The 19502-nt window shown below is 39.6% G+C and overlaps 1 protein-coding gene across 1 annotated transcript in view; it reads left to right on the top strand.

The window, feature by feature from the left end:
• The window catches only part of cdh13 (cadherin 13, H-cadherin (heart)), a 511818-nt gene that overhangs the window by 325835 nt on the left and 166481 nt on the right, over positions 1–19502 (top strand). The window contains exon 8 of the mRNA XM_077515574.1: positions 750–928. Coding sequence (XP_077371700.1) covers positions 750–928 — 179 coding nt within the window. The remainder of the gene's footprint in view (positions 1–749; positions 929–19502) is intronic.

The raw sequence follows: 19502 nt of genomic DNA, 5'->3' as shown, positions 1-19502 counted from the left end.
AAAATACAATGAAACATGATGACATAATCGCACGTCCACGGAGCATCGAATCTATCTGCAAATGCACCAAAAATTGCATTACACCATGTGCCACAAGTTAGACCTGGTTTTACAAATTGCCAGATGCACCAGAAGTGCAGCTGTGTCCGCCAGAAACGCCCAGAAAGACGCAACGTGGTCCCAATCACGGTAGACTAAACTTGCATTCCCCCGGCACGAAAATGACGATGCGCCTGTTTTTTTTGCCGAGTGCATGGGAAAATAGAGCCCAGGTATCAAAAAGCCTAAAAAAAAATAAAAAATGAACTCTTACTTCAGCTCAGCAATTTCAGAGAGGATTTTCATTTGGATGTCATTACCAGATTAAGCATACCCTGTCACATGGTGGGTAGAGCAAATGAAAAAGTTTCATTTGAATGTACACACTTGTGGCCACAACATTAGGTAAATCTGCACAATCGAACGCTGTTAAAAATGTATTTCTGTACAAAGATAAGATGACAAAGACAAGGCTCAATTTGTATGTGAATTGGTTTGTATTGATTTTGTAATTTCATTTTAATGCTAGATACTTTTTCTACCTTGTGTTTCCCCTGAAAAACATTATAAATATGTAAATCAACACATTTGAACACATTTTTCTCAAATGCATGCTTTTCTTTTATCATCACTGTCAAATATGATCACATCCCTTCTGATGTAATCTGTTAAATACTGGTTGAACAAGTTCTTGTCAATGCCTTCTCCAGGAACCACAGTCATGACAATGACGGCATTTGATGCAGACGACCCCGCTACAGATAACGCCGCTTTGCGCTACAACATCATCCGACAGTCACCAGACAAACCGTCCCCGAATATGTTCTACATCGACGCAGAGAGAGGCGACATTGTCACTGTCATCTCCCCTACGCTACTTGACAGAGAGGTGGGTTTATTTGGCAAGCATGTGCTCTTGATCTTTTTAAGCTTACACTTGTCTATGGCCCTTTCCGAGACGTTTATCTTGAACGTAGTGAGAGGAAAATACAGTATGCATGGTTATTTTGGGGGGGAGGTCTTGCTACTATACATTTTTAGCTTAATTTAAAAAAAAAAAAAAAAAAAAAAGCATATCGATGCAAGATGAGTTTCATACCATTTCCTCCACTAACCAGACTGTGACAGTGCGATGATTGCTTTTTTAGTACAGTGACAAATGCGTGAACATCGATTTGGTCCGCTAGTGGAGAAGGAATATTAGCTGTTGTCAGACACTTAGCGCCCTGTTTAATTGAAGTGATAGACATTCACTCGCCCTCTTTGGTGGTGTCCAACAAGCCTGCTTGAAAACCTTCCATCCGGAACTGTTGCGGCTATGCTGACTGCACCAATAAGCCGTTTCAGCCCGGCTACAGGATGCAGTTTAATGAAAGCATAATTGATTAGGACAGAGAACTGGTATGTAGTAAATGCTCTATTATGAAGTAACTGTAACATTCACAAAAACACCAATGGTGCCCAAACAGCTCATCACATCTACATGTATTGTAATGGGAAATTAACACCTGATTCCTATCACTATAGTACTCATTAAAAAAAAAAAAAAAAAAAAAAAAAAAACAACAACAACAACAACAAAAGCTTTCTATTATAGAACACTTAGGAAAGGAGAATTATATTATTAAACATCGTGAAATGCATTGTGAGAGTATTCAAATTCCCATTCCTTCTGTGGGAGTAAATTACAATTTTCACTGCACTGACGACTCACGTGTGTATCCAATACAGCAATGAAGGAAGGCTAGAGATTTGTGTTTTCAAACACTCTATGCTGGCGAGTGTTGTCAATGTAGTTTCAGTAACTCCATCAAAAAAAAAGAAGAAACAAATGGATCACAAAGCAGTTTTAATTCAAAGTCACACTAGATTGTGTGACTTCAGGACGTCCCCAAATTCACTCGTTATACATTCTAAAGCAGGGGTGTCAAACATACGGCCCGTGGGCCGGATCAGGCCCGCAAAGGGGTTTAATCTAGCCCGCGAAATGATTTTGTAATGTAAAAAAAGAAACAAAAAACAAAACTATTATGGAACTATTAATCGGCCGACCATAATAAAAACATATAAATTTGTAATTTCACAAGCAGTCCTCAAATGAGTAATGCAACTTGTACGCAGAATCGTCATGGATGTCATTGTTTTACACACAACTTAAAGTTACGGTTTGTTTAAAAAAAAAATATTTTTTTTTAATTATAGACCGACATAGATGTGTTGAATAGAACACAAATTACTGATAACACAAATACATATGACAAGGATTAATGCCCTAACGTCATTAACTGTGCCACACAACGCATTCTAGGAACAATATATATCCAAAACAACTAGATTTAACACTTCCGGAACTCATCTAGGCACAATATGCTTACAGTCGAGCTCCATAATTTAGGGATGGCCCACAAATAGAGAAAATCTGAATTCACTCCCAGCCATTTTCACAGAATCAGTCCTCTTCACTCCTGGCAGTTTTACTGGATTTTGACTGATTTTGCAAGGCCCACAGAATATTGTCTTCTATTGCTATAAAAACATGGAAGCTGCCAAAAGAAAGATGAAAGTCTTTTCTTTTATCAGGAACAAAAATGTAAATTTCTATCTGTTTCCGTTCAGCAGAAAATAGCATTAAAACATAGCTAAGTTTTAATTACTCACAAATCTATTTAGAATTCTGAGCAATCGAGCTTTTCTTCAACATGCCCCTGATTTATCTCCTTTGCTCTGCTGCCACCTGCTGGCCGTTTGTGTAATAACTACCATTTCTTCAACTTGTCACGATGGGGGGGTGGGGAGGCAGGACCCAAATGCAGGGGGCAACAAAAACAGGGCAAGGCAGGGATGCAAGTAAAAAATGGATTTAATTAACAAAAAATGTAATCCGGGAACTATAGAAAATACAAATTAACAAGGTCAAAAACAAACTAATGAGGAAAACACGAGGGCAACAAGGCATGGCATGGAAAACTTGGGATGACTGGACAACAACAGCAACAGGAACAATGACTCAACAAGAACTGAAAGAAAGCAGGGTAACTAAATACACATGGCAACGAGAAAACAACAGACACCTGGGCAAGATACAAGAGGCTTGGGGAGCTGATTGGTCAACACAGTGGGAAGGGAAGACACACTCAGGTGGACGTGGTTAGACATAATGGGACAAGGGAAGAGACAAGGAACACATGACAAACAACCAAAAACACCAAAAGAAAACAAAATCCCACCCCCACAAAACCAAAACATTACACAACCGTTCTTTGCAGTTGAGAGGCTGCATCAAAGCCTTCTGTATGCTCTAACGTAAAACAAAAAAACGTATAAATATGTCTTTGGGCCACGTAAAACATTTAAAATAGAACGTATTTATACATTTTTGGGAGCAAATGAGCAATAGTTTTTAAGTTATATTCCATTATTTTAGTATATTAGTAGTATATTTTCCTCCATGCGGCCCCTGAGCTAATATGAGTTTGACAACCCTGTTCTAAAGATTTACAACATTAATAACTGAAGGTAAATATTTTGAGTAAAAAAAAAACTGCCTTTATTTAGGAAATTATTATAAAACGTGTATTTTTGCATTATAAACAAGTAGCAAATGTACATCAAGTGAAAATCTGAAAAGACTAATTAAAATGAAGTTAGGTTACTTTTTTAATGCAATTGCGGCAAAACTGGGTATTACTTTGCATTAAATCTATTCAAAAAATTGTGAGCTGTAGCTTTAAAGCATTCCTTGTAATGATTGCCGTACAATGCTGCTCTTGTATAAAAGTGCTAGGAAACAGAAACAAATGTCTGCCCTGAACTATTTTCTATCTCCAGTTATATCCGCTCATTCCTGCTATCTTAAAACATATTTGTGTGTTAGCTTTTTATTCTCAAAGGTTGTTTGTCATCAGCAATCCACACTGTATATCCCCTCAGTAGTTCATTTACACAGCTGAGCCAGATGGAAATGCAGAAGGCAAAAGTTCAAAACACTTCTCCTCCAAGTTTGGAGAGATTTACACAAATCCTTTTCTGTGCATTTGTTTGTATAAAGATACAGTCTATGTGGGCAGAATGCACGACATATGTGTGCAATATATGTGTTATAAAGAAACACATTTACACGACGACGTGAAAAGGATAAACCGTTGCTTCTCAGTTGTGTGAATCCCTGCATGCAAGTCGACTTGCTGCTGCTTGCATACGTCTCTCTCGTGGAGGGTGAGAAGCGGAGACATTGTAATGCTGGCGGCTGGAGGGTAATCCGGAGAAAATTGCCAAATCAATTTTGTCACATTGAAATCAGTTTGGCTTTCTCTCTCTAGTGGCGTAAAATCTCGCCATGATATGAAGATTTATTCCACATGTCTGTGTTTTTCTCCTCAATTTACATTTGCCGTGCCAGCAACCCTCTCACACTTCGCGTCACATTATTCGGACTCTTGTTGGATCGATTGGAGCCTGTAATTTGTGACAGCTAGTATGATGATCAGATGAGGCAATTTCATGAGCAACAAGAAGAAGTGCTTTTTTCCATCACCATGGAAACCTCTCAATCATTAAAGGGTGTCAGTGAGTCAAAATACCGTACTTGCAAACTATGACGATGTTCATCTACTACTTCCTTTTCTCTCTGAAATATTTATTTGTTCTTTGTAGAGAAATGCCAATGACTTGAAATGGCGTAACAACACAGCAGGGACTGAATTTGCATAACATCCAGACTACTTCAATGTAAAAGGCATGACAAAAGTGTACTTATAAAAGTAAACGTAATCTTAAATGTAGAAATTAGCTGTTGTGAAACAAAACATAATATTGGTGTCACTGAGCTTAAACCCTCACATATCATCATCGCATAATGACTGAAGTCGAGAAACAGAGATGGAAATCATTCAAAGAAGAAAAAAGAGAGAGAGAGAGAAGAGGGAGAGATAGAGATAGAGAGAACAGAAGGATGAAAGCTGGCTTGCAATGAGCACTATAATTTTCTCTTTAGTCTACAAAATAATAAGGTTCTTTTTGAATATCTTGGTCTCATTAATATGCTAATGTGGTTCATTAGCCAAACGCTTTACACAGTAAATTGCAAAAAGCATGGATCCATGCTGTGATCTTAACTTTCATACATTTTTTATTCATACTGACCAACTATTTCCCATCATTTGAAGATTACATATGACCAAAAAAAAGTAAAATGAAAATAGAGGCCTGACTATCATCGTGATTTTCATACTGACTACATTTGATAAGTTGAAGCAATAGAGTGATCACGTTCATGCAGACGCACACACATCTATCACTGTAATCGATTTTAGTCCATGGAATGTGCGCCGAGCTGTAACCAGAGAGAACAGACTGGTAATGGCAGCCTGACTTTCTGACTCGAATGCTCCGCAGCCCATCTGGGGGCTGTCACTGCTAAGGAAAGCCAATCGATGAAGTCGGCCCAAGCCCTCCATCTGCTTCCATGTTCTACAGAGGTGAATTACATTGAGATAAAATGCTTGACGACGTAGTGGGCAAGAGGGTCTTTCAGTGTTTACGTCATTTCTTGAGAATAGCATTCACCCACGAATATTATGCCCGCCCAAAATAGCCGTTGCTGTTTTTGTACTTATGAATATTCTACTCCCCCGATTTTCTGCCTGCTACCCTCCCTGTAGGGCTGAGGGAAAAATAAATCTCTGAGAGGGGTTGTTCTCAGAAATTGTGTTCTGCCCCAGGCTGCGGACAGTAACCCAGTGTAAGATTCCATACTTTTTCCACCCTAAAATTAGTCACCGGATTTGACTGTTTCCAATATTGCATATATAATGCAGAAATAAAACAGTCCTGCTGTTTGTGCATGTGGATGTATTTTGAGCAGTGAATAGCTCCTGCAACTACTTCCGGTTAGTGACATGCCGGCACCGCCAAGCCAAACAAGGACCCTTTATACTCTTAAAATACATTTAGGGGTATATTCACTAAGAATGCGCTGTGTCTGGTAATAGCACGAAATATTGTACCACAACTGCACCCGCAGTCCGCGCCCAGTTACCCACCTTTTCACTAAGGATATTGCTCTAATCATATACCGGCGCAAACACGCCCACAAAACTGACAGCTTGGAGCAAATTTGCACCTGATTTACCACACATGGCAATGGATTTGCGCCAAGAACATGGTTGTTATAGTAACAGTTGCGAGAAAGATGACATGATCAGAAAGCGAGGTTGGACCGAGAGTAAGCGTTTATAGCGCCATTAAGCTGTACAGAGCAGAGAGGACGACAACGACGTCATTCATTCATAAAGTACAAATTATTGGTGCGATCGTTTTTTAAATATATTTTCAGAGGTTGCCGTGGGCGTACAGCTGCAGGTTAGAATTTTTTTTTTTTAATGCGCAGCAAGACATTTGGTGTGCGCTGAGGTGGTGAGAGTACTGCGCAATTGCGCAGTCGCGCAGCTTAGAGGGAACATTGGCTACCATTAAGTCGTGTGAGGCTTTTATTTGAGGTGCGCTCTCTCAACTCAGTTGAAAACCATTGTGTGTGCATGCATGTACCCATGCAGATATCACTGTTGCACTGGTAGGAGTTCAATGAATGAAAGTTCATGAACTCGTTTGAAAAAAAATTGTACATTTTATTATAAATTGAGATATTAAATGTGAGATTAATCATGAACTAGTTATTGAAGTAATGCGATTAACTGTCCATCCATCCATCCATCCATCCATTTTCTTAACCGCTTGCTCTTCACAAGGGTCGCGGGGGGTGCTGGAGCCTATCCCAGCTGGATTTGGGCAGTAGGCGGTGTACACCCTAAACTGGTTGTCAGCCAATCACAGGGCACACAGAGACGAACACCCATCTACGCACACAAGCACACCTAGGGACAATTCAGAGCGCCCAATTAACCTGCCACGCATGTCTTTGGAATGTGGGAGGAGACCGGAGTACATGGACGGACAGACAGACAGACCTCGTGAGGATAAACTGTACAGAGAACGGATAGATATAGATGGGTCACCAACAGCTTAGTTGTTTTAATGAGCTTTTTCACAGCAGTCACTTTGGCATAGTAAAACAGCAGGACAGACACTGTTGTTAGCAATTACATTATTAGGCTTCTATTCCATTTAGGTTTTAGTGAGGCAACTTCCTGCAATGTGTGTGAAAGGGAAGGTCATGCTTTTGCTGCATTCCAACCTCTGGGAAGTAGGACACATTACACTCTGCACTTACAAGGCACAGTTGAAAGTGAATTCAAACCAGAGCTGTCCATACAGGATTCTTATACTTTTTTTTATTTTTTATTCATGACTTTTACAAAACCATTTGCATAATTTTTTTTAATTTTCGTGTATAGTATTAGAGAATCCACATTGAACGCAGATTTGGGTAAGCAAAACCTTTCACACAAATAACAAGAAAACATTTCACCAAAGTGGTAAAAATCGGAGTCCTCTTGCAAAAGCAAATAAGTCTTGTTTAACTCTTGAAACCTTCATGAAAATTTAATTTTGGTATCAAACAATTACCACAAGCCAACATATTAGTGGGAAGCACATCTGGCTTTTGCTTTCTCTGCGCACAAGATTTCATCAACATCACGCGCAATGTATTCAATACCACACCGACATCTTACATGTGACTTAGTTTAGTTTAGTTTTAGTTTTAGTTTATTCATTTTTTTCTTTCGGACACATCAATCACATCACATCATTTGCAACATTGACATCCGAAAGAAGGGCTGACGGGTAGAAGCCGAAGCTTATTCAAGACCCGTCGCCATCGACCCATTACTATAACGCATCAATCATATACATTATTTAGAATAGTCATTAATTTTTATCCATCCCATACTATCCCATACACTGATCGCTCAGTTCATCTTGAATGTCCGTGTGTAGATTGCGGCTAGTCCCAGTCATTTGGAACTGGTGAATCGGTCCCCAGACGCCACCAGCAGGCCCACCCCGCCAGGCGAGCAGCCAAGGCAAGCGCAATTCTTCTCTTTCACCAGTAGGGTCTTCGCTGACCTTGGATCAGCTTTCACACATGATGTGCTTTCCAGAAGAGTAGATCGGCTTGCATTCTGCCCATTGCGATTCAAGCAATTTTGCACTCTGCCCATTGCGATTCAAGCAATTTCAGCCTCAATTCTAGTCAGGTAGCACCACTGGTTGCTAGCACGTTGTAGATCTGATGACTCCTGAGCGCTACCAAGACCAACTCACCCAGCAGAGCGGCCCACGCCAGCCGCATTCCAGGAACCAGACCACCAACCCCATTTTGCGCATTGACAGTAGTTTCATTGTAGCCACAAAACAGCCTTATCATGTAGCCTTGACTGTTACAACAAATGTCCAAACGGAATTCGAGCCAGACAATATTTAGATTCAAACTGGAACATCAATACATGTTATCAATGCAGGTGTACAAACAAGAGTTAGCCTTGGCAAAGTCAGCAAGTAATCATGTACAACAACAAGCTTTGGGTAATTAGTGATGTTGTTGTTGTGATATTGTGAATTACTGTTCTATCTCAAGCGCTGCCAATTCCTCAGCTCCTTTCACGATTCGTGTTTTTAGTTGACCAGAGTTATCTTTAGTTTGAATAAAAATTCGGCAGTCTTTTGTCCATGTGCTTTTGTTAAGTCCATTCTTTCTCATTTGTCGTGCCTTTTTGGGGATGTCAGCATTTCGTTTGGTGAGGTTTTCGTTGATGTAGACATGTTTCCCACGAAGCTTGTGACGGTCTCTCAGAAGAGCAATCTTTTTCTTTCTGTCAACAAACCTGATCAGAACTGCCGGTGGTTGTGTCCCTCCAGTTTGGAGCGAAGAGCACATCTGAATGTGCGCAGGATCAACAGTTAATCCCAAATCTCTGAGTTGAATTGTCACTTGCTGTTCCACAGTCTAATTCACTGAAGATTGGTCAGAATCTTCCGTGCTCGTGCTAGCCGCAGCTCTCAAAGGGCCACGGCGCGGCTTGATCTTGATGCCGGTGACTATCACATCGTTGATACGAAGATTCTGTTCCAAATCATCCACTTTTTGTTCCAAGGCAACAATGCGTCCATCTTTTTCCTGTGTCACTTATGGTACAGTATATATAGCTCTGTCTGATTGCAAAGTAAACTAACAATCTAAAACAGTTTCAATCCACACAGTAAATTTTGTGGAGTAAATTTGACTGAATAAGAAATATATTCGGTCCCAGTCAAAACAGAATAAACTCGGAAGAGAGTAAAAAAAAATATATATATATATATATATATATATATATAGTTTTTTTGAGTAAAATTTACTCTACAAATTTACAGTGTTGCTTTGTTTGTGTGTGTGTGTGTGGGGGGGGGGTGTTCATACTTACCGGGGTGTGCGTGTCTGTGTGTGTTCTGTGCTGCACCTCACACTTCACTTGTTAACAATATTCACACTATGTGTTAAAGTGTAAAGAGAAAATATATCCATCCATCCCATCCATTTTCTTGACCGCTTATTCCTCACAAGGGTCGTGGGGGCTGCTGGCGCCTATCTCAGCTGGCTCTGGGCAGTAGGCGGGGGACACCCTGGACTGGTTGCCAACCAATCACAGGGCACACAGAGACGAACAACCATCCACACTCACACGCACACCTAGGGACAATTTGGAGCGCCCAATTAACCTGCCATGCATGTCTTTGGAATGTGGGAGGAGACCGGAGTACCCAGAGAAGACCCACGCGGACACGGGGAGAACATGCAAACTCCACCCAGGAAGGTCTGAGCCTGGACTCGAACCGGAGACCTCAGAACTGGGAAGCGGACGTGCTAACCACTCAACTACCATGCCGCCCCGAGAAAATATATAAACTTTGAAAATAAGCTCAGCACATATGGTGTCACCCAGTTTGCACAAAGTGTTTTCTTTCTTATTCATTGCTTGATGACTGAGGATCTTTCTCTTGAAATATTTTATCATTTAAAGTATGTTGTCATAAACGACACATTTTAAGGGTACAAATAATTTTGTATTTTTTTTTAATGATTGGACCTTGTGTTTACATTGTTTAAATTGGTCCAACTGTCAACTGTCCTGCCCTGAATAGATAAGAATGGTTATTTATTTATTTATTTATTTATTTTGGTGGAGTCATGAATTTAATTCCAATTTGGCATTTGACTTTAGATTTATTTATTTTTTTTGTTCTCATGTGCTCTCTGCCAGAAAGAAGTCCTAGCATGTGCGTTTTACATATTAAAGATTTACATTCTTTATAAATTATTTAGTCATTTGCTAAATATGGATGCCATGTAGGTGGATGAATATACCGGTTGTCTCCTGATCAGCCGTATCATGCGTAATATTGACCATATGGAAAGTGGCCTGGTGTTGGTTTGGTGTGACCTTGGCTGTGTGCTTTCTGGCAGGTTGATAAGAGAGCTTATCCTCTCTAATGGCTTCTTTGGCTCAGTGGGCAGTGTTGCCTCATGACTGGGCTCTGATGAACTGTTTTGGCAGGTTCCAGTGACACTTTTTTTTTTAATTACTGAGGGCACAGAATACAAATTTGATATGCGCACATTTCTAATGTGTGATATATTGTGCATTCATGATCATTTTATTTGATTAATTCACTTCACATTATATTCACTGTATAGCCTTAATCTAATGGTATGTTGAGTTGTATAGTTATCATCTTGCACAAACACATTCTCAGTCTGGATTGAAACACTATTAGATGTCTTTGAATTAAATACATAAATAAACATTATTGTGCCAGTGGTTTGCATGCTGACAATTGTTTTTGTTTGCTTACCAAGAGTAACTGGATTGAAACTGATTAAATTTTGCAAATGTGCCTGCATGTGGACAGCAAATTCAACGGGCACACGTGTACAAGGTGTGTCAGAAAGGTTACAGGACTGGTGTCAAAAAACATAATAAACCGAACGACAAGTTTTCCTTCTTTTGTAAGTAAACCAAATATCGACAAAGAGATCCTGTAATATTTGCTTCATTGAGAGTTATGATTGGACAACTTGTGGCTGCTTCACCGTGACAATGTGCCTGCTCACGTATACCCCGAGTGACTGACAGTTCCTGGGAATCCTTTGAAGGGAAACTCTTGTAGTTTGTTGGTTGGATTTGAAATACCGTAAATAGATTGCGACATACCTCGTTATAATCCATGATTAATTATTAAACTTCATAATACAGCTTGCATTAGAAAGTCGAATACCACTCTGAGTGCATACGCAATGTTTAGATTATACTTTACATGAACTCAAAATGGCTGCTGTAAACTTTATGTATTGTAAATTAAAGCACTTTATTATGTGCAGCAGTCATCCAGCTTATATGTTTTAAGTAATGTTTAATACTATTTAAGGTCTCAGATAAAGAATTGTGCATTGTTGGACAGTAACGAAATTAATGTAGACTTATTAAATGATACTAGCATATCACATACCGCCAGCACATTTCCATGAATTTGGACCATCAGCAAAAGACATAATAGCCATGTGCACATTGTTCATGTCTCATTGAAAAACAGAAAAGGCAATCACACCAGCCTTTGTTTTTCAATTGTGTAATAGAAATTTTAGTTTACGTATTATGTGACTACATGAATATAAAAATTAATTGACGACAGATGCTGAGATAGCGTTACGGTTACGACGTGGTTATAATTCCATATTATCGTCTTATAACTCAACAGTTAAATGGAAAACAAGTAATTTAGCTATCTTGCTTATGTACTGACCTACCTCCTTTGTCTGTCTGTCTGTCCGTCCCTCCACCATCAAGTCACCGTCAATCCTGGTCCTGCAATTTTTAGATGTTTACGTCCTCCAACACACCTGATTCTAAAGATCAGGATCGTAATCGAGCTTCTGTGGAGCTTGCTGTTGAGCTGATTATATGAGTCAGGTGTGTTGGAGGGCTGAATCATCTAAAACCTGCAGGACTCCGGACTCGAGGCATTGGGGGAGCCTGCACTATAGACGGTACCTACAAGTGGACACCTGATGGCCACAGCTATACAGTCTGTAATTTTGTTCCAAAAAGTTGCAGCATATGTCTCCATAGTTTCGATTTTTCTGCAGGGATCCATTTTCTTGTTGCCCTCCTTTTGAATAGAATAAAACTAATTTGTTCCGACTTGTGTTCAATAATTTGCGCAATGTTCCATGATGACGAGAGCGATGCTGTTTTGAGTTTGAAAACCCCCCAAAAAAATCCACCAAAAACCACTCTACAAAGGTGACGACAGCCAATTTGGATCATGAAGGAAACATAAGTAAGTAAAAAGTAAAAAAAAAAAAAAAAGACTCTTTGTGAATTAAAAGTTTAATTAAGTGATTAAAATATAGAGTTGTAATTTAAATCATATTATGAAATTGCAGAATTACAATAAGGAAATATTTTACAAGATTATGGTGTTCTTAAAAATGCTTTATGCAGTAATAATGAATACCATATTATTCTATTAGGAAAATGTGTCGGTAACTGTTGGTGATTGGTGCCTATTGTTCTTCTGCTTAGTTCCAATTTGCGGTCTTTTCTATCTTCCAGCCTATCATATCTTTTTGTGTGTCATTCTGAACTCTCCCTTCTGTGTCAACACTTCATTCTGGGCATCCAATTACTCTGCAGGTCAAAGCATTATGATTCCATACAGAGCGGCGGTGCCTTTCAGTGCAGTGCTCAAAGAGCCATTCAAATTACATCCTGCCTGGCTTCAGAGTAACCGCTTTGCAAAATGTTGTTTTCAAGTATTTCCATGGCCACATTCCAATCTGATCCTCTCGCATATAATTGAATGTCAGTCGTCACATAAGGACGCTTGGCTCTCTTCAATTAGCATCTTGTTTTCTCGTGTCACAACAGCGGAACAAAGCAGACAGAGGGATATTTACTCCTCCTAGGTAGTGGACAGACTTAATATATTATGTCATTTATATGCAAATAATATGGTGCAGAGAACACGATAACATTTCATTACGGCAGATTTGATGTGTACTTCAGTTTATAAACTCTCTTTCATTCACCTATTATGATTCAACTGTATAACCAGGTAAGCAACAACCAGGCAAGGACAGCGTTTGCCCCGTTGAGTGGATGAGGACAGTCTTGGTGTGGTGGAATGGCTGACAAAGACCATCAAGTGAGGTTGAAGGTTTGATATTGCTTGCTGAATGGACATGGAAGTGTACACTTGTGTGTGCACTATTGTGTCGAGCGCAATATGAGCATGCGTCATGTCAGCCCATCAGTGTGGCTCAAGTAGTACAGTGGTTGTCTCACAACGCCAATGACTACGTTTACATGCAGGCAATATTCAGCTTATGGTCAGAATTTGGGTTTCTGGAACAGTCAGAAAAATACGCTTACATGTGCCAATTGACAGAGTTACTCCAGTATACATGGCGTTTGGAATAACCCGATGTAAAGGGGGCAAAGGACTGACAACAGTTATGGCAGAAATAGACGTCATTTCTGCTTCTAACGGTCAATAAAATAAATTATATTCATGTCACTCACCACACTAAATAAAGTAGTCAGTTCCTCACTTGTTCCAGAAGTTTGGTTCATGTCGGAACATGACAGAAGCACGGACATACTTCTTTGGATAAAGCGGAACTATGTGTGTGTCATCTAATGTTCCTACACGGACGTGTATTGTTGAACACAGCAAGCTAGAGATAAACATTAGTTGCATTACAAGTGGCGTCGTGTCTGTCTCACATGGATAGTTAACATGTCACAAACGGTGGCATTTTCACCATAGAGACACAATCCATCCATCCATCCATCCATCCATCCATCTTCTTAACCGCTTTTCCTCACAAGGGTAGCGGGGGAGCTGAAGCCTATCACAGCCGGCTTCGAGCAGTAGGTGGGGTACGCGGAGAAGGGAGGCCCGTGTAGTGAGTGGGACAGTGCTGCGCATAATAGTCGTTACGACAAAGACCAAGATTACTTGCGAATACAAATAAGTGAAGAAGAGGGAAAGGAGACGAAGAAGAGGTTGTGAGCATGCGCACAACAAAGAACAATCGAGATATTCCGTTTACATTACTATGAACCAAAATTCCGATTATGAAAGGGGTAACCCAGGGGTCTTATTTGGGTTTTTAAAAATCCGAATAAGAGCATATTTGCATGTTTACATGGCCTTTCAATACAATTTTAAAAGGGTTATTGCCTGCATGTAAACATAGTCAATGTGTCTGGCTCTGATAAAAAGTGAAAACAAAATGTTATTATGAGAAGTGCCACCGTGAGATTGCCCCCACCCCCAAGTCAGAGCTACGAAGGTATAAAATAAAATTAAGAAAAAAAAAAGCTGAAAGAGTCATATATATGAGGCTTCTTGCACGAAAAAGACATCGTGAATACAGAAAAGCAAAAGGCAACGGAGGCTGACTCAAAGGGTCCTGAATCATCGGTAAGCACAAGAAACTATTTCGTAATGCATGATGAATTTGCTGAAAGGAAGATGACAGTTTGTTTGACTTTTGAAATTTTTGTGAACATTTGAACTCCCAAGACACTTTACTCACCTTTAGTGAAGGTTGTTTATTTTCATTGTATTGATAATACTAAGCAAGAAAGTGTGATACTGAAAATAAATGTTTTTGTGCCTTCCAGTAACTCCTGATTATTACTGTACAGTACACCCAGCACCAGGCTACATAAAAACAGTTTTAAAAAAACAAAAACAAAACAAGGCCAACATTTTTTTGCCTCCATGCACACGCTATGACTTCCTATGACCTATGACTTCCTAATAAAATAAAATAAAATAAAATAATAAAATATCTAGACATTTTACATTTCTTAATTGAGAATCCCTTGTATGGAGAATGTACAAGTGTGCATCCCTGTGGCACTCCGGCGTTGATGGTGAGTGCAGAGTAGTGATGGGATTTTCGGCTCTTTTCAGTGAGCCGGTTCATTTGGATCGCCTCAGTGAAAAGAGCCTCTTTTTGGCTCTTAAACGGCTCGTTTAACTTTAGCTCTTCTTTTAAATATTTACGACAAATTTACCATACATTTTGATAAATGACTTGGTGAACTAAATATTGCACTCTACTGAGTGCAAATGGCAACAATTATCAAGCAAAGAAAATGATTTTTTCTCATTTTATTGAACAAATTAACAGGCTCCATAAAGTCAACAAGAAACAAAATTAAAACCTCAACCAACAACAATCAAAATAACAATGAAATAACAAAAATAGTGAGCAGTAATTTAACTGCAACAGCAGCAGCGAACAAAACAAACATTAGCTACTCACCCGGTCCAGGATAAAAGACCTTGCTTTATTTTAAATTTGCATAAAAAAAAATAAAATAAAATAAACATATCAACTTGGATGGGCTGATCCGGCTCCTTCTCTCATCTGACTTTAACCAATTAAAATGTCTCCAAATGTTACTGCGTTTTCGGCTCATCTTGTACAAACAGCATTTGTGTGTCGTCCTTTCCTCTCCTGTTTTCGCCTCCTCCTGTCTCTCTCTAGGTGCGTTTCCATTATCCTTTTTCGCAAAAATAAAAGCGATATTGTACTATTTTGATAAAGTACAATTTCGAATTGTCGCTGTTTCCATTGAAGAGAGTTTCGCTTCTGAGGCGCAATTCTCGGAATGCCCCGTCTCGCGAGACCTCGCTGTTCTGTAGGAGGTGCTCATGATGTTTACGGTAGACGGACGCCCGGTGTAGTTATATTACTTTAAAAACACTCACCAGGTTTTGGGCGTTTAGTGTTGGTGTTGTTGTCTAAGTCCCTCGGCAGTCGGCGAGCAGTTCTGACACGAAAGCGAGTGGCCCCGTACTTCCTACTTCCTGGAATCCTAAAATGTTGTTGTTCCCCTGCGGAGGCTGGGTAAAAGGCGGGTTACAAATTGTTAAAAGTTTCTGATGTTTTCTGCAAAATTAACCAGACATGGCAGGACAGGATTTTAAGCTCTCCTCTCCTTCAACTTTTTGAAGGTGGCTCGCTCGATTACACCTCTCTCTCTTTTACGCTCATGACGTGCAGTAGCCGATACAAATCACTTCAGCATGTAAAACTAAAATACAAAACCGAAATTAATAATTCTCAAAACAAATAGTAATTGCAAGTTTAATAAAAATGCACATAAACAACGTGTTACAGTCCTTTTTGCCGTGACCGGGTGGGTGACACATGACTATTAATGCACAAAAAGTGTTTCCATTACACTTTTGCGAAATACTTCTTTTTCGATACGTCTCAAAAACCACCTCATGAGAGCGCAAAAACTTTTTTGCGATATTTGAGACTTTTTTTTTTCACAAATCCGATGTTTCCATTACCAGCTTACTTTTGCGAAACATGCCTTTTGCGCAAAACTGAGGGTAATGGAAACGCACCTTCTGTCTGCGGTTGCCAGACGAGGCAAAGCATGTGCTCCGCATGCAGTGACCACCTCCCCCACCCATTGAGACCATTTAGCCTACCATTATACAGATTGTATTTTGAGTAATAATTAAGTAAAAGATAATTTACTTGTGGTACTTAAAATACAGTTATTTGCAGTCAAATTAAATGTTTGTTTATAATCCCCAAGTTATTTGAGTTACTGTATTAAACTAAAATGAATTCTTTCATCTATTTCCTCAAACCATTTCAGCTGAGCTAACTCATCAGGTTTTACAGTGAAGACTCTTGGGAACAAAATAAGTTAATTTTAGTCAGTTTTAATCTAACTCAAGTTTGCTTCCCCCTTGGTGCAATTCGTTTGGATAGCAAACTCAGCAAATCTCTGGTGCAGACCCAATCAACCACCTGCTGCAAGTAGTGATTCTGTGTCATTTCTATTTGTTTCAGTGCTAAATAGTCACATTAGTAAAAATTATACACTATATAATCAGGATTTAATCCAAATGTGAGAAAGTGAAACGTTTGGCCTCATTATTCAGAGATTCCACTACAGAGTATTACTTAATGTGTCCCTGTGTGATGGCAACTCGCCACATCTTTGTCAGTTCTAATCAATACAACATGACTGTGAACTCAACCACCTTGCGCTCTTTTGTTCTTTCCCCCAAATGAACAAGGTGGACAGGCACTAATGAAATATGGGACCCCTTCTCAGCATCGCCCCCACTCCCAGATCTCCGGATTCCATCATGCTTCTGCCCACTTGCATTAGTGAGGAAATGAGATAGCCCTAATTAATTAGATCTCTGAGTGCTAAAGATGAAGATTACATCGGAACGAAGGTTAGATGTGTCAATCATAGCTTTTTGTCGGATAGACTAAAGGGTTCTTTAAGATAAATTGAGTCTCGTGGGCATTGTGAGTCTCGGTGTGTGTTGTTAATCGCTTCCCCTGCATACACTCGCTTTAATTGAGTCTCACAGAGAGTCGTCAATGCAAGTATGAGACTGACATCACTGAGAACAATTACATTCACTAGAAGACAAAAGATGGAGCTGGAAGGGGCAAAAGAATAATGTGCAAAGTATGATCGCTTTAAAATGACCATATGGCTGGATAAAATGGAGTAAAATGTGTTCACAGAAAATAAATATTTCTGCTTACGACCTAATTGATACGTGGAGTCCAGTTTATTGGCAATTTATCAAAACGCTGGTTTTAATGCAAAATTTGAGCTGGCATACAATTCTAAATACCATCAATAAATATTCTCTGACTTTTGGATGTGTTCACTTTTTCTAATGTATTCACTTATCCAATGTCAAAATCATGAGAATTTCCCTGGTTAAAATGTATTACTTCATTAATAAAACCACTTGTTAAAAATAATACCAACATTGAAATTCTCTTTTCAGTTTGCATAAGAATGCTGACAAGTGCCGTTGCCCAGCCAAAATATAAAGAGGGCAATTAAATGAAGATGTCCATCCATCCATTTTCTATCACGCTTATTGTGATTGGGGTTGAGGGTGAGTTTAAGTCGATCCCAGCTGACTTTGGGTATGAGGCGGGCTACAGTCTGGACTCATTGCCAGCCAAGTATAGAAAATCAAGTATTCACACTCAAATTCACACCTATCATAGGGAGGGAAAAGCTATTAATTGACAAAAGTAATTAGCCATTAGTCATTTTATATACTGCTTATCTTCATTTGGGTCATTGGTCTGTTGTACCGTATCTCAGCTGACTTTGGGCAAGGGGCAGCTTGAGCTGCAGCCAATCGCAGGGCACTTACAGTATAGACAGACAACCATTCACAACTAAGGTCACTTTAGAGCGGTGGTGTCAAAGTCCGGTCCTCGAGGACCTGAGTCCTGCATGTTTTAGAGGTTTCCCACGTCCAACAGAGCTGATTCACATTTAGGGCTCATCAGCCAGCTCTGGGGGAGCCTGATAATGATCCTGTTCATTGAATCAGGTGTCTAGGAGAAGAGAAACCTCGAAAACATGCAGGACTCAAGCCCTCGAGGAACGGATCTTGACACACGTGCTTTAGAGTCTTCAATGAAGCTGACATGCATGTTTTTTGAATGTGGGAGGAAACCAGAGTGTGGTTAAAAAATAAATAAATAAATAAATTTAAAAAAATAACATGCAAGCGCAGGGAGAACCTTACGCTCCACACAGAAAGACCAAAGCCAGGTATCAAATGATGACCTCTGAATTGTGAGACGGATGTGCTAACCATTTGAGCACCATACTGCCACTCAAGAAAAATAATGTTAGTTGTTTTTGGAAACAAGAACTAACACAAATATTTTGGAGAGCTATCGTGCCTGGGAATGATCAGAGCAATTTGAGTGCTATTATCTCCAGGAAAGCTTATCGTATCCTTCCTGCTTGCTTTGTTACTTGTCACAAAAAGTGTTTTGACTGTAAACAAATACTTGCTCATTCCTCCTGAACAAAGTTAATCTTTTGTTATTTGACTGAGCTCAAATTGGCTGATTCATGGCGTTTTTTTGTTGTTGTTGTTGTTTGTTTTTTTCTAAAACCAGAAGTGGTGTTTAATACAATTTGAAGGAATGTAACTAGTAGAAACCCCGCTTATTCATGTTGGGCTAAGAGTAGCATGCCTCAGTCTGCCAGGGGCGTGGTAGCCATCGAGAAATTTGGGAGGACTCCTGAACGGCTGGTCCATTTCAGGCATGGCACAACGGTTTTTGATTTGATTTTAAATAGGCCCAATTCTTATATAATTTATAATACAAACTAGTTTTGTTCCGATACCATTTTTTTTGGGCGCCCAATACCGAGTCTGATACCCAGTTTTGCAGTATTGGCCGATGCAGATACCGTACCGATACCTAGTTTGTTTGTTTTTTAACATGAAAAAGCTGCCCTGCCATTGGTTCAGATCATTCAAGGGCCAATAGGATATCTTGGCTCGGCATGCAGTGAACACGTCACACATCAGTGAATGTCGTGCAGAAGCAAACCACAAGATGCTACATCCAAAGTCCTATATTAGGCGTTGGAAATAATGGTATCGGCATATAACCTGTTAGTACTTGC

The sequence above is a fragment of the Festucalex cinctus genome, chromosome 3, assembly GCF_051991245.1.
Source record: "Festucalex cinctus isolate MCC-2025b chromosome 3, RoL_Fcin_1.0, whole genome shotgun sequence".
Taxonomy (NCBI): Eukaryota; Metazoa; Chordata; class Actinopteri; order Syngnathiformes; family Syngnathidae; genus Festucalex; species Festucalex cinctus.
Note: the sequence above shows the minus strand (reverse complement) of the source record. Positions and strands in the feature narration are given on the sequence as shown.